Consider the following 27,851-nt stretch of genomic DNA (forward strand, 5'->3'; position numbering starts at 1 on the left):
CTCCTCACATGTCATTTTCAGCTGGTGAGCTCCTCAAACAAATTCTTTTTATTCCCTACATACATGTCTTCTGCTATTAAATTCCATCCCATCTCTACCACTCACATTCTGGATCTGTTGTTTCTATATTCTATACCTTCAATTTTAGTATCATTAATACTCTTTTACATACTAAGCAATTATCATTAATCAAAATATTACATTAAAATCAGTCCCAGGCTATTTCTTGAATAACTTTGCTAGTAACTTTCCTCCAGAAAGACAGTTCTCTTTTAATATAACACATTATTATCTCTCCTTCAGGAAGGTCATTACGCACCTTACATTCTTGTATTAATCCCCATCTTTTCTAGCTGAACTAGTAATTTCTCATGTAGTAGTGAATCTTCCAGTCCTATCCAACAAGTGAAAAACTTTAAAACACTAAAGAAAAATGCAATTATAAATAACAATTACAATGAGAAACAGGACTTGTAAATTCTGTATAAATACTTTATTATGTATAAAACAAAAATTACATGTATAGATGCTCTATTAAAAAAAAATCACAGATTTCCTGTTTTCATGAAAAGATTCAAATGCTTTAAACAGCATTTTTAGAATGCCTCTTCATTCTTGTAGAGTGATGTATTAGTTTGGAATTGGTACAACATAACAAAGGTACTGAACATAACAATGGCTGGTGTTTCTAATGATGCTATGACAATGCCAAAGGAGGCCCCATGAAGAATCCAAATTGGATTCAGGGGTTTGCCCTTTGGTCCCCAGGTCCACATAAACCGACAGAGTTATGGAGTCAAACACTCAATCCACAGATTTTTAAATAGACCTTTGCAAAACATCTCCTTCAAGACGTCAGCTGGCTCTAGTGAATAAAACTCTGTTCAGTCTACTTAAGATGGGACCGTTAGAAATAACAATGGGAAAGAAAATAAAAGAGAATGAAGTGAAATCTTAGAAAACAATATAAGAAGGAAAGCTCATTCAAGAAAAAAAAATCCTTCCACAGACTACCCTCAGTTCTTATAGTATATATATATGCTCAATACAGGATTAACATTTTAAAGTCAATATGTAAACATTTAATCTTCTCACAGATCAGATCCATTTTATTTAGTGTTATTATTTTACATAGGAGATCCATAGGAAAAGTGGAACATTTTTTCTCTTGTCGAGACCTTCAAAAGGCACTATACAAAAAGTAATCAAAATACTATGTGTCTGTAAAACTCAGCTATGCAGAATTTCCTGTTCATCATTAAAACTGAAGTATATTATTTAATTCATAACCTACCTTTGACTTTTCAGAGCTAGATGAGCAAAGCAGATTAATGTGATTTTAAAAACTGAGTTGCACAACTTTTTTCTAACTGTGCATATGTCTGAAAGTTTATGATTATCAGTACGTAAACTACGTCACAAACAGCAATCAAAACTTGACACTTCTGCAGTTAACTATACATTATTACATAGTTAATTTCGTATTAGGATATACAGACTTGAGCTCTTTGCTCAAGGGATAACATGGTCCCAAGCTGTAAGGTTTCTCTCAAGAATGAGAAGGTAAGGTTAGCGCTCAGTGAAATTAAGTTATCAAAGTCTCATGCAGGAGAGACTTACTTGTTAGTTGTTCTAGGAAAAAGAAAACAACAACAAAAAAACTTTCAAGTGTACACTCTGTGTTAGCCACTAGATCTAAAAAAATCTCAAAACACTTAGTAGTCACATTTCCATCTTACAGAAGGCAGCTATGCACCTGTCTATGGTTCAGCACATTACGATTGGAAGTTTCCAGTTCTTACTGTTAAAGAACTGTAAAGATAATTTTATTATTGTTGTAGCAGTAGTATTTTAATTAAAGTAAATGACAAAATATAACAGCTACTTCATTTTTATTGTTTACCTTGATGCTTGGTTTTGGCACATTAGTTAGAACGATGACAGTGGCTTGTGCTATTCCACTCAGCTTATGCTTTGGTAATGAGGACACTGTCTGGGATTCGTAATTCTGCAATGTGAGGTTTAAATTTTTATTTTTAAGATTTAAATTTTTTAAAATTTTCTAATGATATAGAAACATTTTATGGGGCTTATGCTTGGATATTTTTTAATTGTCCTTAATTTTGAGTCTAAACAAATAGATATAATTTGTATTTTTTGTATCTTTACATTTCATACTACTGCATTCTTTTTTTTTAACATGTAGCGTAAATGCTTTTACAGACAAGAGAAGAATGATCTCATAATTTCACTGTTAGGTGTAAACTTTAAAAAAACACACTGGAGGACAAGAAACAGGAAAACACCAACTCATACATGCAGCTAATTTGCATATATTATATAATAATTCTACATATTCTCAAATAGACTCACATGAATAATTGACTTTTATGGCTAAGCAGTGTAACAAAACCACTGGATGATACAAAAATTCTGAATTTCACTTGCTCTTTTCAGTGCATGTGCTGTTACTGCTAGAAATCTTTCCAGAGAAAGGGAGATTCCCAGTGCAAAAAGGAATTGCTTCAGGATATAGTTCCAAATGTGTAATTATCTTTTATGAGAGTGGTAACTTCTCTATTGTACTGCTAGAATGTAAGACTTGATCATTTTGCCATATAACCACAAACCAGAGAACAAATATGATCAAACATCCATGAGATGTGTCTGTTTCCATGAAAATTATACAAGTATTTCCAAAACATTTGAGTCTCACTTTCTGTCAGAAAATCTCACATTGATGGAGTTTCCAGGAGTCAAAAGTCCATGAGTTTTGGCACGAACTGGTTCAGTTTTGGGAGAAATTTTGATCTCAAAATTCTGTAGCAACTGCAAAGACAAATATGACAAATATTAGAAAATTTGCACAATTACAGATGAAGAGTAGACGTTTGATGAAAAAATAGAACAGCCTCTGTTTGTCACAAACATCAATTCTGTTGTTAATTCCACTGAGTCTGACTGCTGTGATTCCCACATAAAAAAAAAGTTACTGAAAGGTGAAGATTATTGTTAAAAATCTTCTCCCTTTGATTGAAGGGGATTTTTTTTTTTAAAAAAAGGAGCTTGTTGTTTCTGACAAATTTCCCCAAGACTAGCCTAAATGGTCTGAACTATCAAAGAAATTCTCTTTCAAACCTCATGAGTTTTTTCTCTGCATGTCTTTGACTTCATTTTCTTTATAATTAATCAATGTGTGCTTTAATAAAACAAAGCAATAAAAGCCCAAATTCCATTGCACATTTCTCTTCCTGGGCAGGGGAAAATAAAACAAACATGATAGAGCAACTGTCCAATGCTGTAGTGAAACAATCATAATACTTTGAGGAGTCAAATATAAGAAGCTATCCAGAACAAAATCACTATAATTCAGTCACACAAATTCTTCATACATTAAACTTCTATTTCCATACACTTACACTTTAGCAAAACTGAGAAGACCAGTTGCAAACATAAGACAGAAGTCATGGGCTAAAGCAAAACCCAAGAGATTTAGCACACCCTTTTGTTTTGAGACTGAACACAGCCATCTCTTCTCAAACTGTCAAGAAGGAAATATCAGCACCTCCTCAGCCCCGATAATTGCCCATATTTATAATAGAAAGCTTTTCTTAATATCTAGTCTCAAACCTTTTTCTTCCTATAAATTAGACCATCTTCTCTTAGCCTTCTCCTAATGAGCACGGTGAATAATTCATTGTTTTTCTCTACCTAAGCACCTTTTAAGTATTAGAAGATTGATCAAATTTTCATCTCATTCTCTTTTCCACACCTCTAATTCTCGTTATCTCCTCCTGAATTTCCTCCAATTTGACTGTACCGTCCTTAAAATGCAGTCAGTTGTACACCATTGACTAGCTGAGGCTTCACCATTATTTGCTAAAACAGAGAAATTACCTTCTCTTTCTGACATATGACCTGCCTGTTAATACCAAGAACTTGCTAAGAATGACAGTGCCTTTTCAGAATTATCATCATATTGTTGACTGATTTTTACTACATCCCCCGATCTATTTCTACAGTCCTGTCACCTAGCTAGTTCTTTAGCAACTTGTATTTATGCATTTGATTTATTCTTAACAGCAGTAATTTGCACCTGTCCTTAGTGAACAAATTCCTGTTGATTCTGGACCATTTCTCCATTTTTTCATAATACTTTTTTCACATTTTAAGCTAGTTCATGTCAGTTGGGTATCCTGTGCAAACCCTAAAGTGTTCTCTAATCTGTTGTTAACATTTTGATTAATACTGTTAATCAAAATTCCGACTGAAACCAAACCCAGGACAGACTCCTGTAGAATTTTACTTAAATGCTTTCCCAGTTCAACAGCAAGTATTTGATAGCTACTGCCTCTGGATATTTCTTTTTCAACTACACATTTTATAGGTATTTCCATCTGAAATAGATTTTATTAATTTAATCAGGAGAACAACATGTTCACATGAAACACATGAAAATACCTCTCAAAGACAAAAGAGTTGATTTCTTCTGTTTCTACCACATTAGATCAGTAATCAAGTTAGAGAAGGAAATCAGGCAGGTTTGACAGAACTTTGCATTGATCAACTCCATGTTTCATGGGTTTCTATTTTTAAATCACTTAAATATCATCTAGGTGTTTATAAATGGATTGTGTGGTAATTTGTTTATTCCGTAAGTACTCTAGGGCAAATTTAATCAAGCTTTGCTCTGAATATGCATAATGTGTCTAAATATTTTTATAGTTAACTATAAAAAGTTTCCAAATCTTGAGGTTTGATGGCACAATCTGATCTGAATGTTTGAGCTAGAGGGAGTAATACAAAATGTAACAGCTGTTGAGAGAGCCTTCCTTACTTAATGAAGCAGTGCAAAACAGTATGTGTTAATATGTACTACAAATACTAATTATTTATATCTATACATTATGTATTTATAAAATGACAATATAGTTAAAGAGAGAAGAAAGAATAATAAGTGACAGAATAACCAAAGAACATTTAAAAATCAAGCATTTCATTTTAATACTTGTCCTAATACAGTTGTCGATAAGAGGATACGAAAACTGCTTATCACACTATCAGTCAGTACAATGATATGAAAACTAATTTTACCTCTTTGTAAGTACTGAATTGTTTGTAACTAAGAATCCTTAAGTGAGCAGGCAACCACGCTAATATATATTAAGGAAGACTTGCAATTTGCTTACAAAAACCTTCTGTACTAAATGTCTAAATACTTTCTTAACAATCTTATTTTTGGTTTTACTTCACTCATACTGTAAAGGACTTTTCTTCTGCAGTGCAGTTTAACTAATATGCTACATTTCAACGTGATTATTTTCATTTTTTAAGCCTTTCCAGGATGAGTGTGCTAGACAACACTCCCCCCCCACCAAAAAAAAAAAGATTTTGTGCACAATATGATATCCAGAAATGGTATGCAGAGAAAAGAATCATACCAATATACTTTTCTTCTTGTAATGCTGTCACAGATTTCTAACCTGAATCAGTGCAAGATGAATTTCCAGCTCTGCAATTCTTTTTCCTATACAACTTCGAATGCCATAACCAAATGGGATTGAACCAAAATTGTCTACTCTGTCCAAAGTATCTTTCCTCAGCCAGCGCTCAGGTCGGAACTCATCTGCCATTGGGAAATTTTCTTCACTGTATGAAGTAGTATAATGACAGAGTGCCAGCTGCGTCTGAGGAAATAAATGACATTTATATATAGTTAAATCCAATACAGGTTTAAAAAAAAAAGTATTTGTAATTACTATACTATGAGGTGATAAAACAGCCTGTAAAATATAAGTATCTTTCATGAATTCTAGAAGAAAAAATTATAGCTAAAAAAACAGATCACTTTCTCAGCTGGTCAAGTGAAATAATCTTCAAATGTTGTTGGACATATTAGAGAAGATGCAATGGGGAAGGAGATGGAAACAAAAGTCATAAGAATTGGGAATGGTCTCAAAAAGGTATTATGAGAGAAAGAGAGAAGAGATATACAAAACAAGGGAAAAGTGAAAAAATGAAGGATGAGAAGGTAAAAAAAACCTCAGGAAAAAAGCAGCAATAATAGATATTATGATGCTTCCAAATAAATATACATGCATATTAAGAATTTAAGAATCCTGACTGTTTTAAAGCTACATTGCCCTAAGACAAAAGTAAAAGGGAACCTGTCAATTTAAATAGAGCTGTACAGCTCTGTCCTGATCTGTGTGTAATCTTTGAATAATATAAAGGAAAGATCCATAATTTAAAAAGGAAATTAAACTCTTTCTACAAAGATTAACAGCCAAGAATTAGAAAACTGACAAAAATAACAAGAATCATGCTTTTTCTTTTTTTAATCAAATAGTAATACTGCACAGAGATATTATCAACTGAGTGCTACATCAAGAATATTAAGAACAAGCCAAGACTGTAAATTTGATTAGCGGGTGAGAAATACTGCTTCTATTAAGCAGGAAGGTCTTGCATTTTTGTCAAGACATAACATTAAAAAAAACAGCAAGAAGTTAATTATAAAATTCTTTTTTTGTCATATAAATGGGTATTATAATGCTTTCTTCTTAGTGCTCTAGCTTGGTGACATTTTTTGAAATCAATCAAGTGTATGTATGTTGTAACAGATCACACCTCATACACAAAAAAATTTAAATTTTGTTCTCTTTAGAGGACTGCAATAGAACCTACCCCTTTAGGTATCAAGTATCCTCCAACAATCAAGTCTTTTTGGGTCACTCTTCCATTTCCTGGCAATACCGGATATAATCTAGAGACAAATATTTATGAGAAGTTAAACAGTAACAACGAATACAACTTTAAAAGTTTAGATTCCATTCTAATATACATTCACAGCAAAAAGGATTTTAGAAATACAGATCATCTTGGAAATTAAAAGACCATGAAGCATCTGTGAGAATATGATTAACATCTGAGAAAAATTATTTACCAGTAATTGGAGATTGAGCTATTTGGTCTGTTTATGTATTTGCTTTATACATATACAAATGTGCAATCAATCACTCAAGCTGGAGGCTCTTTAGCAGTACAGGAAGCTGAAGAAGGCTTGCTGATGCCTTCTCTTAAATCCTCTTACCTTACCACGAATACTTGACATAAACATATAAAAAAAAGCATGTCACATGCCTTCAGTTTTTGTAAGTCAAGAAGCTTACAATGATCGTAGCGGCACTGCAAAGTAAAAGAGGGGCAAAGAGATTTTGAATAAGCATGTGCACAAAACATCTTGAAAAGCCTCCAATTAAAGCTAAATAACCTTTCTTCAGATTGATTCCTTATATGCATATTTACAATGTGGCCAACTTGCAGAAATATGCCCTTAACCTTAGAGTCCTTAGATGAACCACTCTGCCATCAGCTTCATGGTGTAGGGCCCACACTGGCACAAAAGTTGGCCAAGATGGGGATAGAATTCTGCACATCCTGAGATAAGATTGTTCTTTAGAGATGCTATCTGGTTGCTTGTACGCTGGATGTGCCCGTATCAGAAATGACAGCAAACTGATGAAAAACACAGTGAAACAACCTGATAGCACTCAAATAAATGTAACTGCATAAACAGATTTAGCTGCCTCAGAGACAGAGAACTGAAGCATCCTTCTGAAAAAGTTCTGTCTGGTCTAAATGAAACATAATGCCTGTGAGCTCCCATAATCTAAAAGAAGCACAATATTTTTTTGAAAAAAACTAGCAAAAACAAGGCCAAGTGGGAAGAACCCTGGATGGGTTTGGAGACTGACTGTGTCCCAGAAGACTGAAAGAGGCTGATGACACATTACAGCTTAAATCTTCTCTATGTTTCTACACAAAATAGTATCTCCAAGAGGGGTCAATTTTACCAAGGTGATGGAGGAATGCTTTGATTGCATTTCCAACAGCTTCAGCATGTTGATGTATAATTATTTTTCTATAAGGATCATTTTATGGAGATTGTTTGAGGAAGCTCCTTAGCTAAGCATCTGTTACCACTGACCTGAACAGGGACAGAAAATAAAAGGTCATGCATGGAAATAAACTTTCCACCATTGAAGAGAATCTAAAACCGATCACTGTACTGAGGAATCTAACAAAAGAGAGTCCGAGGCCAAGCCTATATGCAAAATCTGGCATAAAGAGTTTTATATAAACAGTCACCAGCCAGGACTTCACAACAGTGGTTGAGCAAGCTTCCAGCCTGTGGATAGTGAAAGGCCCTTCCACTAAGCAAGTCTACGATAATTCCTATAAATGTCTACGTTTGAACAGGAGTTAAACTAAATTTGTATATTCACTGTCAGCTGCAAGGATCTTTAGATTATTTCATTCCTTTTGAGAACCTGAAACTTATTTGGACATCTTCCCCTGAATGTCCAGTCACTGATGAAAGAATGAAGATAGAATACTCTGCTACCATTGCCAGGAATTTTATGACGCCTCTGGGACCCTAGAGAGTATAAAGGGTAGGACTTTAGCCTTATACTGCTCTGCAAAGAGCAAATATACATTAGAAGAGATGGCAGACTTGAGCTGTAAAAACATGCATGGAAATATATGTACAACAATAACCATCAATAATCTTCTCATAAAAGCAATAGAATTAATGTCACCAATATGCATTTCAATCTCCAAATAATGGAAGATTGTCCGCCATCTTTCATTCTTCTTTGGCATTGAGACATAGCTCTGTAAAACCCTTTCTTCTGGGGCGAAAAGGTACTTACTCTATGACTGTTTGACTAAAAGAGTAACTCTTTGCCAAGAAAGCCTTTGTCACCTTGGGAAAAAAAAAAGGAGGAGGGCAAGATAGGGACTACAAAGAAGTAAACTGAATGATGTAAGGTTTGAAGGTAGTATATACCACTCACCACTCTGGGGCAATGCAGTTTCCAATGGAACTGGACAACTTGTCTCAAAAAAAACATGGTGGGGGGAGGGATCTGTAGTGCTACTATAGATTCATGTTTCTTGGAGAATGTTCAGCTATGTTATCTGGACAAGTGAGACTGCAATACAGACAAAGTCAAAGATGCTTCTTTTCTTGGGATCTTGAGGGGAATAAACACAGAGAAGTTATTCAGCTTTGTGGAACCCAAGGATTTTGAAGATAGGGAGAAGTCCAAATGGAAAAGTATCTTCTTGGAATTACAGCACAAATTCTGAGGAACTTCAGTGTAACTTCTGATTTAATGAGTTTGGAACTGAAAGATATCTTTGCCCTCAAATATAAGTTCTTCAGCAGCAATCTGCCTCTCAAGAAAATGCAGAGATTCTTACACAAAAAGCTGACAAAACAACAGTTCTTGCTGTTTTGTTTCCTGCACTCAGAGCAGCTTACAGTAGTAAGTTAGAAAGGAATATGAAAAACAACAGGAAGTGTTATTATTTTACATCTTCTGTTATTAGAGTTGTGAAGTCCTGTTCTACTGGAAAAAAAGGAAATTTCTTAGAAACTAGAGTATGACATAAAAATAACAGGGTAGTAAAGTCTGGTGATTCGTATGTACTTTGAGGGTTCATATGAGAAATACACTTTTGGGGCATTAGTGCATTATGCCTGGAATCCTTGCCAGGGAGAAATGAATGCTTTTTTTTTTTTTTTTTAATTATGCTCAGCAATTGCTTTTGCAGTCAAAGAGGTCAGCACAAGTTGGAGAAAGAATTCTGAATCACCTGCTAGAAGACAGACAGTAATGCTGAGCGGTAGCTGCATGTGATGCAAGGGCCTGCATACTAGCTTGTAACAAATAACATCACTGATAGCAATCCAGGCTTGAGCAGGTTAGACTTAAAACTTCTTCCTGAGAAACTTGACCTGGAATCTGTACTCAATGGGACATACTTTAGGAACAAAAGAAAGTTGACTTCCCAGAAAGCACTGAGGCAGATGTAAAGAAAATTATTCTGTAGAGATAAGATGGAAGGAGACTGATTATTTGAAACACAAGTAGATGTTTAAAAAGATGGCATCAGAGCAAGGTTTCACATTTTCTTCATTGAAGTTGTAAGGTACAGCAGTGTCCAGAACAGCCCCACAGCATATGAAACAGCCCGGAGTCAATGTTACACAGCTAACATACTGCAGGTGGTCTGGTCCTATAGGATCATCTGAAAAGTAAGGGGCTCAGAGCTCCCTCCCCTGGGATAAGGTTATGGAGATAAGAATGTCTCTTCCCTTTTCTGACTGCCCCTTTGCTGACCCTTTTTCGGTCAAAGACTTCATGACTGAGATATCATCATCTGTGAAAAGGAGGAGGCTGGAGATCTCAGCTGGAGAACAAGAACTCTAATGTCTGATCTTTAAAAAAAATCAGGCACCAAGATTTTTGACACTGTACCCAGATGTAAAAGACAACTCTATTTCTTTGGTTGTACAGGAGGGGTATGAAGCTTATGTTAGATTCTTAGCAAGGCACAGAACTGCTGTCTATCACAGTCTCCACTGTCTTAGAAAATGGAAGCATGAGCAGTAAAGAGAGGGGATCTACAGCAAGACACAAGACCATCACTTTGGTAGGCACATTCAGATGGGGAGTCTCTACAATAAGATTTGAGACAGAAGAAAGATTTGCCAAGGAGGTGGCTTTAAGTTTCTTCTGACCTGCTTTACTTGCCCTGAGGTCAAAGCTTAGACAGATTGTGGTCCTTGGCTAAACCAAGACAATAAACGTATCCACCAGAGAAAAAGACTTAGTTTTTACAAGTTAAACAAGGCTTAAGTCCAGACACATTTGTCACAAAAGTCACTGAAGTAAATAAAAATTGCTTCTCCAAGTAAAGGACAAGGGAAAAAGCCAAGAGAAACTTAGGAAGACATGTTAAAGCTAGGGTGACACAATTGAAAGATCTCATCAAAACAGAAAGAAACTGTGGTCCAGCCCTGAGCTGAAGGAAAATGAGAGTGATGGATCATTTCACCTACCTATACTAGACACAACTTGCGCAAGCAGAGCAGTGAGAGAAATGTGGACAGAAAAATCTGAGATTATTTTATCAAAACTTCTTGAACTAAAAAGTTTACAGCTTGAGTGACTGCACATATGCACAGTATTACTATGCAGACATACAAACCATTTGAAAAAGATTCAGTTCAGGCTCTGACAAGGATCTCTTACATGGCCTCAAGCAGATTAACTAGTCTATATCTGACTCAGTCTCTTTATCTGTGGAAAAACAGTAAGAATATGAGCCTGCTGCTGACCACCATACACAATATGCCTGCCTGAGAGAGCAATCACAACTGTGTCTAGAGTAACATCACAAGCACAAGGACTACCCTTGACTACTGCATTCCAGAAGACAGAGGCAGTGACCACCAGCCAAGCTGTGCCTAGATCCTGTGGGATGGGCACGCCAGTGGGTGAGGTCACTGCCCTGCCTGTGCTGTGGTCACTCTTGGCTCCCATCTCATCTCCCTCCCGGAGCAAGCCCCACTCTTGCTGGCACTCTGGCACTCCAGATCTACTGGCAAGGCGCTGGGAGTTTACAGTCCATCACATAAACTAATGCTTTAATGGCAAAAATAAGCTTTCAGTTACCTACCTTACTAGGCATGTCATAAATATGTGATATTATTTCTACCATACTTAAAAAACATTAAACATTATATAAACTATCATATTTAATTGCTTGAGAATCCCTGTACACATTATTGCTACAATAAATAAAAGAAGAAGCAACAAATAACAACAATTACATACAAATGTTAGCTCTGACTCAAAAGTCATTACAAACACACGGAATTAAATATTTTAACTAATGATTTGCAGTTGTCTGCTACTTACCTCAGGGTTTCTTTGAGCACAGCTCTAATCAAAGGCATCTTGGGGACATCATCAGCAACAGGAACTTGGTCCCTCCCCAGCTTATTGACTATTTCCTCATAAACACATTGCTGAGCCTCAGGGTGCTTTGCCAACAAATATGTTGCCCAGGACAAAGTAAAAGAAGTCTAAGGAAGAAACAACTACCATCATCATCAAGTCCAACAAAAGTAGATTAAAAATAATTTCAAGCCGAGAAAAACAATCAGTTTTCAACTGTTTCACGTGTGTGCTGTTATAAAACAGACTGGCAATGATTAACATCTGGAGTCAACAGGATATTGTCAGATTTCACCATCCCCTACTTCAGCCCTTTTCCACCTAAAAATCTCCTCCATACAAAAACAATCCATGTTGGTATTTTCCCAGTGAAATATCAAAAAGCAACAGAAAGGACAGACGCAAACAAAATTGCATAAGTAATACTGAAACATAAACAGTAATGGATTACATTAACTATTAGTTTTGAGTACATTCTTTATCTTTCCTCCCAACAGAAACATTTAACAGGAAAAAAAATAAGAGAATGGTACTCAGAACATTACCAATCCATTTTAAGTATATGTCAGTCTCTTCACAGCATCCGCACAACAACAGAATTGATATTAATACTGCTAAGATTATATTTCATCCTTTGGTAAGTGATGCTACATCACAGTAGGCACCTTTTATCTCTTAAAATTCCCACTTGAGTGAAATGGCACCATTAAGCCATTTGACTTTAAGTTTTCTTAAGAAAATTTAAAGATGAGTTTATATATTTAAAATGACCACATATACATAATTTTTCTAATGTAGCATTCTAATGGTAGTAGGTAAAATAATCCCCTCTCCCCTCTCAAATAATTCATGATTCTAATGATCATCAAGACTGCAGAAAAGAGTTACTCTGTGGAAAATAATTTTTTAAAAATTTTGTACAAAGGAAGAAGTAGGATACAAGGCAGAAGACAGTTCAACTTTGAACACAAGATGATTTAAAGGAACCCACTATCTAATCCTTTTCCACATCAGCTGGAAAAACTGCACTTCCATGCATATTTGTGGTCTAGAATACACTGTGAGAGCACGGATTCCCTCCATCTGCACTAACATGCAACCAAATGGAATTTTTCAACTCATTAAGTTTTTGTGATCCAATATTTACTGTTCATTCAATCATGACTCCTTGTGTATATACTACCTGGATTTCAGGGACTGTTCCATCCAAATACTGGACTCAGAACTTTCTGCTTCTACTATCAGGTGCATTCAGATATGAAGGTCAAGCAAAGGGCCTTATCTGAGCCTGCTTCCCTCACAATCATCACTGAAGACAGAAAGCTTATAATAAATAATGTATTTTCAGTGTTCCTGAGTAAGTATGGCAGAGAAAATGACACTGTAAACATATTGTTCCTTATCTATATTGTTTTTAATATCTCAGAGCATTTAAGAGAATGAAATTGTAATCTCTAACCTAACTTTATTTAATTAATTTTAATTGCATTTTTTTAACCTGTATAATGAAGATAGATTACCAGTCTCATTTTTTAAGCACTAAAGAGTTTCATTTTCAGCTTCTCACTCATTGGTACAAAAAAGCTTAAGGTCACAAGCAATGTATGGGTAAAACACCCAACAACTTCTGGAAATGTTTTATTTGGGGCTTACATTTAAGATTAAATTAGAAAGTAAATTTGACATGACAGTGACCTTTTATGTCTTGTCTTCAAACTGAGGTACAATGCTACAAGTATCGTTCTCAGAAGCCTTCTTTTCTTGTTCTCATAATGCTGAGTGGCTGTCCCTTGCTAAAATACAACCCTGCACTATTCCTCAGAGCAGCTGGCAATTCTGCCAACTGCATACAGAACTTCCTGCGATATAAACACCGTTTCTTCTCAGGTTCCCAGCTCCTTCATAACCTCTTAAAAATTAGCACTGTTCCAGGGACAGCCAAAATGCTCTGTAGCCCAAAACAGCCTTACAATTTTGTTGAAAGCTTTTATAATCCTGTAAACCTCCTTCAGTTTCTATGATGAAATGAGATCTGAAATGACAGCAGTAGGGAAAAAAGGCTCCCTCAGTTTCTGTCTTGTACTTGGGAATGAGGAAATCACAAGTACAGTCCTCTCACAAAATGTTACCAGCTGAGGATGCTGAGTCAAATGGAAAAACAGACTCCCATTGGCATGAACTTGAACACTGTCCTTGTAGTTCAATGAAAACTCTCTTACACACTAAAAATGGAAAATTAAGGGTCCGAAAGACTAGCAAATGAATGGGATGAATGATTGTGCTTTACTTAGGACCAAAACATCAAAAAAAACCTCTCCAGACTCATAAACCTTTGGCATATTTAACCAATGGAGTAACTTTCAGCATATAAATAAACATATGCTCCTTATTCTGGAAGTCAAAAAGTATTGCTTCTCTTAGATCAAAAATTCTCTTAGAGCAAAAAAATCTAAACTCAATTATCAGGAGAGCATTTTTACTATAAGGCTACTTTACATTTTTACCTTTTTATCTTTTTTACTTTAAGGCTAGTAAACACAATCTTACATAGCACTGGCTATCTTTATCTAAGTTACATAGCTTTTTCACAAAAATAATGTTCAATTACAGTCATTTACAATAATAGCATTCATTGACATTCTAAGTAGCTCAGTATACACTGTACATGTAGTAAAACAACTCATTTTTATCTTTTCTTATGCTTCTGATTGTCATGCTACAGATCACACTAAGCTACACTGATTTCACACAGAAGGAGTGAGAGGAGGGAAAGATATACATGACCCTAATGTTGTTTCGAACACTAGGGATGACCAGTCCATTAGTTGGTCTAACTTGGCCCCCTTAAAATGATTCTGTAGGTGTTACATGCCTCATATTCTAGCCTCATTCTCACTGCGCTCCATGATGAAAGCTCTCTGCCTCAGATGGGACTCCATGCTGCCAGCATGAGGTGTAAAGTGAACTCATGCCTTACCTACATCATGTCAGTGCTGACCTAGCATCCCCCTTCTAATAGATTTCAGCAGAAACCAAACATCTGATCCATAATGTGTGTATCAGTTGATTAATAATCCATAAGTTAAAATCATTTACCAAATTCTGCATATGAGATTATTGATCAATTTTTTCACATTAATTTTCAGCAGTGCTTTCTAAAAAGCAATGAATACTGACCTGATATTCGAACTGGAGGAAGAAAACGTATGAAAATTGAAGATGAACGTAAAGACAATTGCTATTTCATTCATTTAATGAACTGTGGAACAGACTCCCAAGTGATGGGTTCCTGCTGCTCCTTAGGCAGTTCATACATAAACCACAGCTAGAACAGAACACCACTGACTTCATTCCAGTAGAGAGATTACCCGGTGTGATAAGTATTTTTGATTATTGTAAAGATTCCATGATTCAAATGTGTCAGAAATTGTGTCCTTAAAAACAACTTAAACTCCCCTGGAGATAGTTGCAAATGGTACTGCATTACAAAGACAACTGTTCACAAGAAAAACGACAGTAATAAGCTTACTGTGTCCACTCCTGCCAGGAGCATTTCCGTCACATTGGCATAGATCTCTTCCAAAGTAAGTTCTTTACTCACTAGGAGGTATGTGAGTAGCCCACCATTCACTTCTTTTCCCTGGTCCAGTTGAGACTGAATAGCCTTTAATTTGTTGTCAACATGGATTTGACCTTTGGGATTTAAAAACAATTGCTTAAGCCTCCATTTTTATTTCTCTGGTGGTTCCATTCCGTAATGACACTTCTCCCTTAGGAAACACTACACAGCCATAAAAAAAAATAAGGTATTCTACACAATTTTATCAGGAAAAAAGTAAAAGAGTGGTGGTGGAGGTCCTTGGGTATTCATGATAAGGAAGGACTGAGCTGACGAGAGCCTTGGGACACTCACAGCATGAAAGAGCAGAGGTTCGGGAGAGGACAGTAGGTGCTGTAGTTTCCGATGGGGACTGAAGGAAGCTCATGGTCAAGTTTTACACCCAGCTGGCTATTTTTTCTGATGACTCTGCAAAAAGGGGTGAACTCTGCAGAGCATGCTGCAAGTCAGCATGCAGCAGCTGCTACAAGATGGTGGCAGCAACTGGGAGGTGGATGCCACTGAACTGAATCACGTTGAAGACAAAGATGAGGAGCATTAAGTAATAACAGTAATTGGAAAGCTGCAGCAAATAATACTTCTTTTGAATCACTCCACCCACAGGTCCCTTTCATCCTTTAGTTACTACAAACAGCATCTTCAGTGAAACAAGTGCTTTAAAGATGAGAACTTCTCTGAAGGTTAGTGCCTTACACAATGAACTTAAAAAGAACTAGAATCAACATATTCCTTTATGAAGTCCACGCAGACACACACACCATACACAGCGATGGCCTGGTCAAAACATGTAATTTTAATCTATTTAATTCCTTTTTTCACAAAGAGATTAAACAAAGAAATAGTGTGACAAAAAAAGTTTCAAAAGGGAGAAATTCCTCAAAAAACATTTTTCAGCTGTTGTTCAAATAAATCTGAGGTCTATTGTTTTTAACCCACAAAAGGGAACAATAACACTTTATCATGGGAAATCATTTAAAAGTGGCAATGTAAAAAGAATACAACGTGTCACAAAGAAACCACTCCACTACCACCATTAAGTAGATTCCCTAATGTCTACTGTTGGTACAGTTCAGTATACTGAGGCAGATAAAAATTATAAAACTAAAGACTCTATTCAAGGATGACAAGAGAAAATAAATGCAGAGATGCATGCAGCTTCCTAACATCACAGAGGGAGAGTTCAGTTTTCTTTTATACAGTCCAGAATCTTAAATAAAAATCTTACAAACAAGACTTCTCCTCTTTACTTGGATGACTGAAAACTGATTCATAAAATAGCCTGGAATGTTTTGTTTAAAAAAACATATTGCAGTGTAGCAGTGTATTTCTTTGTCAACTTATATGCTTGTATGTATATATAAACTCCACTAAGAGCTCTATTAATTAAATGCTAGAGCTCATTTTTTAACTTCCTAGTCAGCTGCAGGGGAGATTATCACAGTGCCTGACTGAAAACTCATCGAGGTCAACAAAACCACCCTCATTAAAATTTGAGTGGCTGAAGATAAAGCCCTGGCATAGAACCTGAACTTCAAGGGACCACTAGGCAGTGAAAGACAAATAATGAAATAGGAGTATAAAATAAGGGAATATTTAAACTGTGCTGGCAAAACTGTTTAAAAATAAAGTATTTTTTAAAACTGTTCCCTTGGTCAGTACAATTTTATTATTGCATTCTATCACAGATCCAATGGAAAAAAAAGACATACTTTGATATATAGCCTACATGCTCATCTAACTTCTCCTGATTTATTACTCTAAATAATTAATGTTTCACATAATATTTTATCCTACTATTGTGACACCTCTTCTGCCACAATGTCTTCTTATAATTCTAGAAGAGAAACGCAGGAAGTCCTGTTCAAACACACACACACAATCTGCAGAAAAACAGCTGAATTTTTCTACTACTAAAACTTACTAAATTTGAAGAGTCCATCCCAGGATCTGCAGAACTCTCTCCAGGGTTTTGGAATAAGTGGACGAAGCCATCTGGGAATAGCACCTGCATACATAGTGGTCTTAAACATACTAAACATCAACTCTAGAGCCTCAATATATTCAACAGTCTGCTGTGGGACGTTGTTTTCCAGGCAGCCCAGCCGGCATTCATAAAGAATGGTTGCCACACCTGCACATGAGAGATCAAAGAATTTGCTGTACACATACAGATATATATACTAGTCCTTTAAGGAATTAAAATAATAAAGCTATAGAACTCCTTTCAAAAACGTTTAGTTATTATAATTGTAACTGGGGGAGATAAAATAGAAGTTTAAAACACATACTTAAATCCCAGCCAAACATTTTAGAGAGGCAGTGGGTACTATGTCAGTAACATTCAGCTTGAGACGATACCCAGGAATTCCGAAAGAAGTACAGAAACCCTCCAACATGTTTACTATGTCGTGCATTGCACTACGAATCCTGAACCTCTTATAGTAGCCTTTGAGACAGCGGACAGAGAGTTTAAGGCCAAAGGTATTTCTGACAGCTGGTGATAATGCAGGAGTTCCTAGCAGTGGCTATACCCTTCAATGTCAGGGTAAGCCAGCAGTAAATGGATAATGAGTATGCATCATGCTCTAGACACACAGAACATGATAAAGTCCACGTGGCCTTGCAAAAGGACCTAAGTGTGACACCGTTGCAAATGCCACAATTGACTCTTCTCTTCTTTGTGACTTATTATGATTTCCTCAGATGATTTTCTGCAGCACTGCAGTGTTCCCCACTGTGAATCCCTTTCTTTCCAAAAAACTGTACTTTGTATATATTTTTAATAAATTTTTCTTCCCAGCTCTGGACCATTTCTTTAAATTATCAAGTTAATTCTGAACTGAAATCCTGTCCTCTAGTGTGCCTGAAGTCTTTCTGTTCAGTTTCATAAATGTACCCAAATTATTAACGAAAATACTAGACAGACCTGGACCATAAACTGACCTACTGGATTTAGTCAAAGTGCCCTCTCAGTATGACAAAAAAACATTTTTAATTGCTTTCTGAGCACAGATTTTTAGACACGTTTGCTCCCAACTTTTAACTGTACAATCTAGACCATATTTCCCATTTTTAAATGAAAATACCACGCTGTGCAGCATAAAAAGCATTATTATAATCCAAATAATCTTATTTAGTAATTCTTTTTATTGGGTGGGGCAATCAGGCAATCTAAAGAGGCAGTTAGATAATTTCTCCAAGACCTTTCCATAAAATTGCATGTTTTAAAATAAATTTTGTGCTTTTAAGTTTACTGGTTTGTCTGTATCAATAGTTCGTTCATACCTTTTCAGAAACTGTAGTTAGGATAACTGGTCTATTAACTCTCTAGCCTCTTTTTTCTCTTTTTCTTTCTCTGCTTTTTCTATTAAAAACAGGTACAATAGATATGATGTTTAACCTTGATCTTGTCCAGTCTTCCCTCAAACTTTCCATAAATTCTCTAGAATATTTTTTTAAATTTTAATTTAACTTTTTAAATTTTTTTTCCTTGTTCAAGCCTGCATGTTTCTTCTTTACTTACAAAGAGTTGTTAAAATCTAGCTATTTTCAATTCACTCTGCCTTCCATAATTTTCCTCCTTGTGGAAATATTTTTCTGTACCTTTAATTTCTGTTGTGCCCCTTAAACAACTGCCAGCTCTCATGCCTTTTTTTTTTAAACCTTTTAGATAGTCTTTTCAAGACATCTTACACATGGGGTTGCTGAGCAGTTGACAGGAAAAGTTAACTGAAAGTGGATTTCATACATGAAATAGGTGTGTGCCAGGCACAAGTTATAAATGCTGAAAGAATGTGAAGAATTTAAACTAACCCATCAGTTAAACTGAATCCGTAAGCTCAGAGTTTAAAATTCCTTAAAATTGGTAACTCTTAGCTGAGTGCCACTTTCAGACACTATTCATGTAGAACAGACTCAGATTAGTTTACCAGACAGACAGCCATTTGATACAGTATAGGTCAGCAATTCTGAAGTGTTTGCAAATTGCAAATTATTCAGCTGTCTCTCATCAAAGAGTGTCAATGTTTTTAAAAGGCACACACATACAACAAGAACAGGCTGTATGAAGTCAAAGGAATGCGTGAAATGCGAATCACCATTAAATTTCTATAAGAATACAGGAAATGCCATACTAGCTCAGACTGAGGTTCCATCTAGCACAGTATTCTCTCATTAATGGTAGCGACAGCCAGATAATTTAAAGGAAAGCACAGCAATCCCACAGTAAGCACATATGTAGGTAGTTGAAACCAGTATCTTTTCCCATATGAAACTATGAACAGAATTTAGGCACACCATACTGACACCCTGACCTGCAATTTGGTTAGCAGACTGTTGTATTAACATGTCTGATAAGTTAGACTCCTAGGTTAACACCCTTATTCTTGAGAAATTAATATAGAAACACAGAGTACTGAAACTGGTTAGGGCCCTGATTCTATATTTTGCATTTGTATCAGCATTTCCGCAGGAATTATCCCTTACTGAAAGGTATCACCTGCTTGGACTCTATGAAGGATTTCTACTGATATCCATTGCTTAGGTAAGAAGATCCCTGAATGCAGAATATCAAGCTTCCCTCTTCAAATTAATCACAATAAGGCAGTAGTTGTTTATGATAAAAATGCCTAACCATAAGCACACAGCTTTACATCCAATTTCTATACGGATATTATACAGTCTGGGCTCACCTTCCATTGAATATTTGAAGAAAAGGTTGTTAACATTGGTCACTGTTTCCCTGTCGTCCTCTTGACTTCTGAGGGTGTGGATTCTTTTAATTAAATCTATAATAACTTCATTGACTCCTCCAGAGTAAACAGCCACATCTTTGGGTTTCAGAATTTTTTGCCTCAGAACGCTTCTCATTTTTAGCCACTGTTCCCCCTCCCTAGAAGAAATTATTAATAATCTCTATTCACAATTCTCCTTCACAATCACTAGCTGGGTAGGAGCTCCACAATGAAAGCTGTTTACATTTTTATTAGGAGACGAAAAATCAAGTGGTGAAATAAGAATAATGGGGGGAATGATAACATGTATTCGGTTTTACATGCCTGTTTTTATTCCATAATTTACTAATTTCACAATGTCACAACTGTACATCTATAAACTAATCTCTGATTTCAGTGACCGAACTTGTCCACTCAGTATTCTGAATCTGACAAGTGTCTCCATATGAGTGCTCTAGCAGTACCGACACAAGAACTTTGGATTTGCAATTTTTTTAATTAAAATTAATTTAAATATTTGAATGATTATTCTGCAAATTTGTTTTTAACTAGAATTGGTGCATAATTGCCAAAGGCACTCATCCAGATCTGACAAATCAATGATTCGAGCTAGTACCGTAAACTAAGTTACTGATATATCACTTTGAGGCATGCTATTGCTAAATCTATGAAATAATATACTTTTTGTGACAAATGGCATTTACTCCAACTCCTGAGAGGCTAGAGTCAGTTTTCAATACAGATGACAATATACTAAAAATTACATAAACAATGTGGAAGTGACAAGTTGTGGAGCTAAAAAGACACACTTCAACTGTATTCACAGTATTACATTATGCATATTACTACTTCCAGCTGCAATGAGCTTGTTGAAGTGTTTTTCAGATTCAGACACAAAAACAAACAAACTTGGTATCTATAGAGAAACTATTTACAGCTAGATTCTCCTTTTGCTGAGCTATGTATTGAAATCTTTGTGTCAAAGGCTAAAATTCTGAGTTGTAGCCTGTGCATGCCTCATATAAGCAGAGTAGTCCGGAACAGTGATTGACAGGAATATCTTTCAGTTGCTATTTTAAATTGCTATGTAAGCAATTCATTTCCAGTGAAATTCTTTCAGCTGAAATAACGATGCTGCAAGGTCTAGAAACTTACTGGTCAACAGCAGAATTCAATTCCCTTAACAGACATTTTCTGAGCATCTCTTGATCTAAGACTTTCTTTCACAAAATATCAAAGAACTGTTAGTCTGGGCTGCAGTTTAAGATTCCAGTTTGACGTCTAATACATAAAGCCTTTTGCCACTGTGAAAGAAAGAGACTGGCCATGACTCAGAAAATTAGTTTCCCTCTAAAAAACATCTTATGTCAGTGGTCACTGTGAGTAGTTCCCACCGGCAATTAACCACACCCACACGCACAGAGAGTTTATGCAAGCTTTAAAAGACAGACAGCTCTTCTAGAATTGGTCACATACAAAGACATATCTGCATGGGAATGCACTACAGTGTGAATTTACCATGCAGTGACTTCTCTGCATTACTCTACTGAGTGGGCACTTCGGCAAACAACAGAGCTAATCTCAGCTTGAGCTGGTAAGTCCACACAACACACTGCCAAGCAGACCTATCAGCTTAGATCTGAAGCAGTAAAACCATGTTTGCGCAGTGCTATGCCAAAGCTATTAAGTTCTACTCTGCGATACTGCTTCCAGATAATTGAGGCAGCTCAGACATCTCTACCTGATAGACACATTTTCCAGGAATGTTTTTGCATGAGGTAGCTTACTCCACATTCAAACTATGCATCATTAGGGTCCCTTTGAAAATTTATAGCAGAGTAAACAACTCACCATAAATTCATAACCTCCTTCCTCCTTGCTAAACATACAAATTTCCCCACACAGACAAGACTGAACTCCCAGATGATCTGTATAGTCCTTCAGAAAATTAATATACTTTTATAACAAATCTTAGAAAATGAAGGAGTAACAACTTACGCAGAAATAAGTCCGGTAGCTCTTCCTCTTAAGTCTCTGTATTCCTGCCATGATTCCATGTTAGCTCTTTGCGGTGCTCTACCTTCTGCCCGGAGGACTTGAGCAACCATATCTCGATCTGCAATGGATACAACGAACTGGGGACCAAAGTGAGACTTGAAGATCTTCCCATATTCCTGAGTGTGCTTTTGCTGCAGTATCACCAACAAAGAGAAACAGAAGTAAAATATTATTAAAGAAGATTAACAGAAAAGGAAACTGACAATTTGTCATGCAGTAAATCAACATATTGCATTTCGAACTTGATCCCCACCTCTCCAATCAAGGAATGGTTTGAAGTGTCACTGGAAAACCAGAGAGGTCACACCGTTCAGGACCTCTGACTGAAAAGACCCAAACAACTAAGGCGTGAAGGGTTAGTGAAACCAAATACTGAGAAGATGAAAGGACCTGGAGAACTGAAAAATACGTATCTCCAGATCAAGTAAGTGAGAAAGAATGCCTGAAAAAATGAAAACCATGGAGGTAAATAAGATGAAATCAAAAGTGTAATACAGAGATACAGTAATTTACTTTTAAGGTCTTTTGTAAACAAACCATTTAGTCTATCAGTTTATTCTTTACAAAAAAAAAATACTTACAGTCTTAAACTTAACCCAGGACTATGACAGCGTAACAGTCTAGTGATAAACTCTACGTTTTGGGGTGGATTCATCAGGATGGAATTTTAGAAAGACATACATTAATTCTGAAAAAAAAAGGAAAAACTAAAGTCTTACTCCTGCAATGAGGTTTATTTAGTGGCTGATCTGTAAGTTGTATGATTCGAGCTGGAGGCAAACAACAGGCAATTAAGAAAGAGGACTGGAAAACATTAAATGATGTAAAAAAAGAAACAAAAAAGTTTTCTCACAAAATTGTATCGTTGTCCCATAAAATCTTACTGATTATTTTAAACAAATTTCATTCTGAGCTGGTGATTAAATGAAACACTTGGCTTTCAGGAATTCACTTGGAATAAAGCCACAAAATCATTTCAGGAAAAAATGAGGCTTAATTAATAAAAAAAATTAACAGTAGCGACATTGCAGGAAGAAAATCTATAGTTCAGACATAAGAGTTTTTTAAAATACATTGTTAGGACTGTGGTTTTAGGTCAGTTTTAAATTTGAAAGGGTTTCAGTTTAAAGTAGCAAAATAAGTTAAACTGGCAAGTTTAACTTTGATACTTTACTTGCATTTGATCTAGAGACATCTGCTTTCAGAAGCACATTGATTATAAATCAAACATCTGATATAACTACGCTAGTAAAAGTCTAGTGTTGACCCAAGTTTAATTTATGAGAGATGTTTTAATTAGTCTTGGTTACAGAGATGTAAGGTTTAATTGTCAACAGTATATTTGAGACACATGGACCATTGTTCAGCATATGGTACCAAACACTTACAGACAAGTAACTGTTTTTGCCTCATTTCCAAATAAAACAGAGTTGTACAATTGTGCTGACAGTCTCCTCATAATTACTTTTGGAATACAGAGGCCACTTTCAGTCAAACTTAACACAGACATAAAGGCCTGCTACAATTATAGTCTCATTATTTTCAAAAATCAGCATCTGGATTCAAATGAGAGATGTGTATTTGTCATTCTGGTGAGGGAAACGATACAGTAGGAACTCAACAGTTACCATTTCTGTTTGGTCCCCTGCTAACCAACTACCATATGCAAACCAATCAATGAATGAGTACTTCCAGAGCCTGAAAAATGTCTTGCCCCAGACATATCTTAGGCAATATGAAACTGGACAGGGAAAAGAGGGAGAGCATGAGAGTCTTTTAAGGAAGGCAAGAGCTGGGAGACAAATGCTGTAAGGAAAAGGCAGTGGGGTGAAGGGGATCCAGGTCACAAATCATAGAAAAACAGATTCAACTAATTTTGCTATTCATGGAACAGCTTGCTTTTTTCAGTTATCATGAGGTTTACATGGTAGAAGTAACTTAACAAAAAAATAAATCAAACATGTAGCCATTCAATCAAATAAATGAAATACTAATTTTAAAACAGAAACAGACAAGGACAAGGTATTTTGACTTCTTTTGCTTTCAGCAGAATGGTGTTCTGTGTATCAATCTCATGTTTGAAGAAATGCCCATTATTTCTGTGAGATGTTTTCTGTCACAACACAGGTTTTCTATCCCTTGTTCCAGACCTTAAAAATATTACACTTTACTGTCTCACATACCACTCGCACACCATGCATTCCTTCACATGTCATAAATTCAGACTGTTAGCATCCAAGCCCTTCTTCTTCATCTCTTCTTTTTTATACTTGTATAGTACTGATGAAACACAAGAGATCTAACTTCATCAAATTAAAAATACTTTCCCTTTGTCATAATGGCTGTAGGCATTACTGCTTTGGCCAGGACTAACTGGAATCATGTTACTGAGAACAGAACCTCCTTTGTGAAAAAATGCTCAGCTTCTCCACCCCTTCTGCATATAGTCTATGAATATTCGTGCGTGTCAGAGGACATCATTTAAGTAGCTGTGCTGGTTACCAAATGGTTTCAGAATAATTCATTCCTGATGTTCACTGTATTGTTAAATTTAACAGACTGTTATTAATCCATTTAATGCCTGTTTGCATCCAGCATATATGCAGAGGCCATCTATGATTTGTGTTTTTTTGAGACTCTGAACAGAAAAAAAATAGTGTCGTATTTCAACTCCTCCTTATCCTTCCTCCTGCTTTCCTTTCTATAAATAACATTCAATAAAAAGGAAAAAGTCTGTATCAGCTAGTGGTTGTGAAAAGGATGTACAACTTGGATCTTTTCTAACACATTTTAATATTTTGAATAATTTTCAAAGCTTCATTTCATACTTAGACCAGTGAAAACTTGAATTCTATGTATATTATTAGTGTGATGACAATATTGTGAGCACCTCTCCAATTCTGTCCCGCACCACAGACACAGAGAAAATAAGAAATATAATGTTACAAGAAGCTTTAGCTAACATAAACAAAAGTTTCATCTGCATGTGTCTTGGTTAGCAAGCAATTAAGCAGTTCACCATAACAAATCTAGCTTGGCTGTCATCAAACTCAGCACAGACTGAAGAGCCTAACTTCTTTGTAGCAATCTAAATGAAAATTACAACAAAGCCAGCCATTTTTTGTTCCCCCGGTTTCCTGCCTCCTTCTAGTGTTTTTAATCCCCTATAAAAACCCTAATTTTCAGTTTTGATCATCAAGCTTTTTATAGCTGTCCTGTCCTGTCCTGTCTGGTCTCCCTTCCCTTTCCCTTCCTTTCCTTTCCCTTTCCTTTCCTTTTTTTACTTCTCATCCCTCCTTCCAGTTTATTTCAGTGGTTTTCTGCCAATGGACCTCTTGAGGCAGTCTGTGAGTCTAAGCGGTCTGAAAAAGGTGACTAAGACAAACAAAATTAATAAATGCCACACGTGTAATTTCCAAATAGATCTGCACCTCCAGCTGAAAACTCATGGACCCACAACCAAAAAAGGGTGAAAACCATTGCTTTACTCTCTGGAAGTGCGAATGCTCACTTTATGGTCACTTGGACTGCATGGGCAAAGGACCTCAGGAGATGCGATGTGACCCTACAGGAATGAAACCCACGTGTTTGGCCAAGCAACCAAAACCAACTTCTTCAGAATAAGGCAGCCTTACGATAAGAGTTGCCTATGCCAGTTATCTAAGAAACACTGTACAAAATAAGGATCCCCGTTCACCCAACTCCTTCTTCAATGGCAAGCCTGGAAAACGGCGCTTCGCCCATCTCCTTCTGCTGCGACTAAGCAAGGAGACACGCAGCGGCGTACCAACCACCACAGAAGCTGAGATGCCAAAAGCGAAGAGGGCAGCCCTCAACCCCGCGCGCCCCACCCTGGTCCAGATTTATTTCACTGCCCCGCCGCATCGAGTACTGCAGAGGAAGAGCTGTCACACCCCAGGTGATGCGGCCTGGCGGGGCCCGGCCGAGCCGCTCATGCAGCATCTGGGGGCCAGGCCGCCAGGGGCAGCCGGGGGGCTCCTCGCCTCCCGCACGGGGCCTCCCGCCGCCGCCAGGCCCCGCTTCCCGCCTCCCCTCCCCCCGCGCCGCGCCGCCTCCGCGCGAGCCAATGGGGGCGCCAGGGGAGGGGGCGGGAGGCCGGCGGCCAGGGGGCTCCCCCGCCTCGCCTGCAGCGTGGGGGTGGCAGCGCGAGCCGCGACCGTTGGCCCCGTCCGGGCGCGCGCCCCTCGCTCCGCGCGCCCCCCCCCCCCCGCCCGGGACGGGTTCAAACCGCCCGCCTCCCGCTGAGGGGAGGGTCGTGCAAACAGCTCCGCCGCCGCCGCGGGCCGGCCGGCGCTGACGGCAGCGGGGCCAGGCGCATCTACCGCCCCCTCAGGGGACATATATATGCGAAGGATACTTACTGAAAGGGGAGAGGGTCCACGCTGGAGAGACAAAATGGTCTCTGGCCCTAGCAGCTCGGGCCGAGCTGAAAGGAGGAAAGCGGAGGGAGCCCCGCTGCCCCCCGCGCGGTGCGTGGGGGAGCGCTCCCCGCCGACGCCTGCACATCCCCCTCCGAGCGGAGCCTCAGCCGCAAGCCGCGGCACGACCGAGGCCGTCCTCCGTGTAAACACGGCGCTGGGTGCCGGCACGGCCTCACCTTGAGGGTGGCTGCGGGAGCCTGGGCGTTTCGCTCCGAGATTGGAGGAGAGCCTGCATTTCCCAGCTTCACCCGCCAAAAATAAGTCCCTTGGAACCTTGTGAAACAAGTTCAAGAAGATGGGATATTTTCTCCCTTTTCCAAGTATAAGGCACCTACCCAAAAGTTCAAAACGCGCATAAACATGGAAAGAAGGGGGACAGCCCAGGGGGTGCCAGCGAGACGGTCACCCCACCAACAAGGGAAGTGGCTCCCGTTAGGACGCATTTTAGGAAGAGGGTGTCTGCACGGCTCGGGAGCAACTTACTCGTAGGCTCTTCCCCGAAACACAAAAATGCTAACCCTCCCGGCGCTAAGGGACGTGGAGATTGAATGGGGATCCTCTTAATCCCCGCTCTTTCGTAACAGCAGGAACACGGCGCTGCGGTGACTCGCCGCGGTGCTGCTCACTCGGTGATTAAGCAACGTTTTATGAGGGGGGGAAAAGGAAAGGCTTAACTAATCGTGGCGTGAATAACTTATTAAACAGCCAGCTAAGCCGTACCTGGATCTCATGAATGCGGCCGAAGCCGTCCTTCCAGAAGAACTCGTACAGATTGTAGAGCGTGTTGGGTCCCGGCATTTCGTGCAGGCTCTTCACCCGGCGGAGCTGGCTGGGGGCGGGGGGGTTCAGCAGCTCTCCTGCGCCCTCCGAGTCTGCCATCACCTCCTCTTTGTTCCCTGGCGGGCTGTTCTGCACCTCCAGAGACGGGCTGCCGGAAAGCTTGGGCAGCTGGTGAAACCTGCTGACAAAAATCGCGTGGTGAAAGTAAGTCCTGCTCTCAGATTCAAGTGTCCGCTTGCATTTCATTCTCAAAACCCTCGTGAAGAAAGACATGTTTTTTTAATTTCAGAAAGGTCCACTTTGTCCCTGCAGCTGCTTTTTATTTGGTTGCTCTTTCTTCGCTGCCTGCTTTAACTTGTACAAGCAGCACTTCTCCAAACTCTCGCTGCATGAGCATCAGTTT

At 37.9% G+C, this 27,851-nt stretch overlaps 1 protein-coding gene across 5 annotated transcripts; it reads right to left on the minus strand.

Moving 5' to 3' along the window:
- Positions 1-478: 478 nt before the first annotated feature.
- On the minus strand, positions 479-27,851 carry LOC112980579 (cytochrome P450 27C1). Of its 5 annotated transcripts, none has more exons than XM_026095536.2 (9): positions 27,389-27,851; positions 22,167-22,357; positions 20,127-20,326; positions 17,357-17,566; positions 15,346-15,509; positions 11,778-11,944; positions 6,688-6,766; positions 5,484-5,687; positions 479-2,829 (listed from the first exon to the last, which is right to left on the minus strand). In XM_026095536.2, the coding sequence occupies exons 1-9, from the start codon at positions 27,719-27,721 to the stop codon at positions 2,713-2,715; spliced, it is 1,665 nt and encodes a 554-aa protein (XP_025951321.1). In that variant the 5' UTR covers positions 27,722-27,851; the 3' UTR covers positions 479-2,712. The 5 variants fall into 5 exon arrangements, with proteins under 5 accessions (XP_025951321.1, XP_064370816.1, XP_025951337.1 ...); XM_064514746.1 differs by lacking the exon at positions 27,389-27,851 and adding an exon at positions 27,152-27,278; XM_026095552.2 differs by lacking the exon at positions 27,389-27,851 and adding an exon at positions 26,609-26,911.

This window comes from Dromaius novaehollandiae, chromosome 7 (assembly GCF_036370855.1).
Source record: "Dromaius novaehollandiae isolate bDroNov1 chromosome 7, bDroNov1.hap1, whole genome shotgun sequence".
Classification (NCBI taxonomy): Eukaryota; Metazoa; Chordata; class Aves; order Casuariiformes; family Dromaiidae; genus Dromaius; species Dromaius novaehollandiae.

Excerpts from the sequence above, each read along its gene's own strand:
- LOC112980579 (XM_026095536.2), bottom strand. The coding sequence starts at position 27,721 with ATGTCTTTCTTCACGAGGGTTTTGAGAATGAAATGCAAGCGGACACTT. Across the intron at positions 6,767-11,777 it reads GTGCTCAAAGAAACCCTGAG|ATTATATCCGGTATTGCCAG; the intron begins GTAAGTAGCAGA and ends ATTTGTCTCTAG. Across the intron at positions 5,688-6,687 it reads GATACTTGATACCTAAAGGG|ACGCAGCTGGCACTCTGTCA; the intron begins GTAGGTTCTATT and ends TTATTTCCTCAG.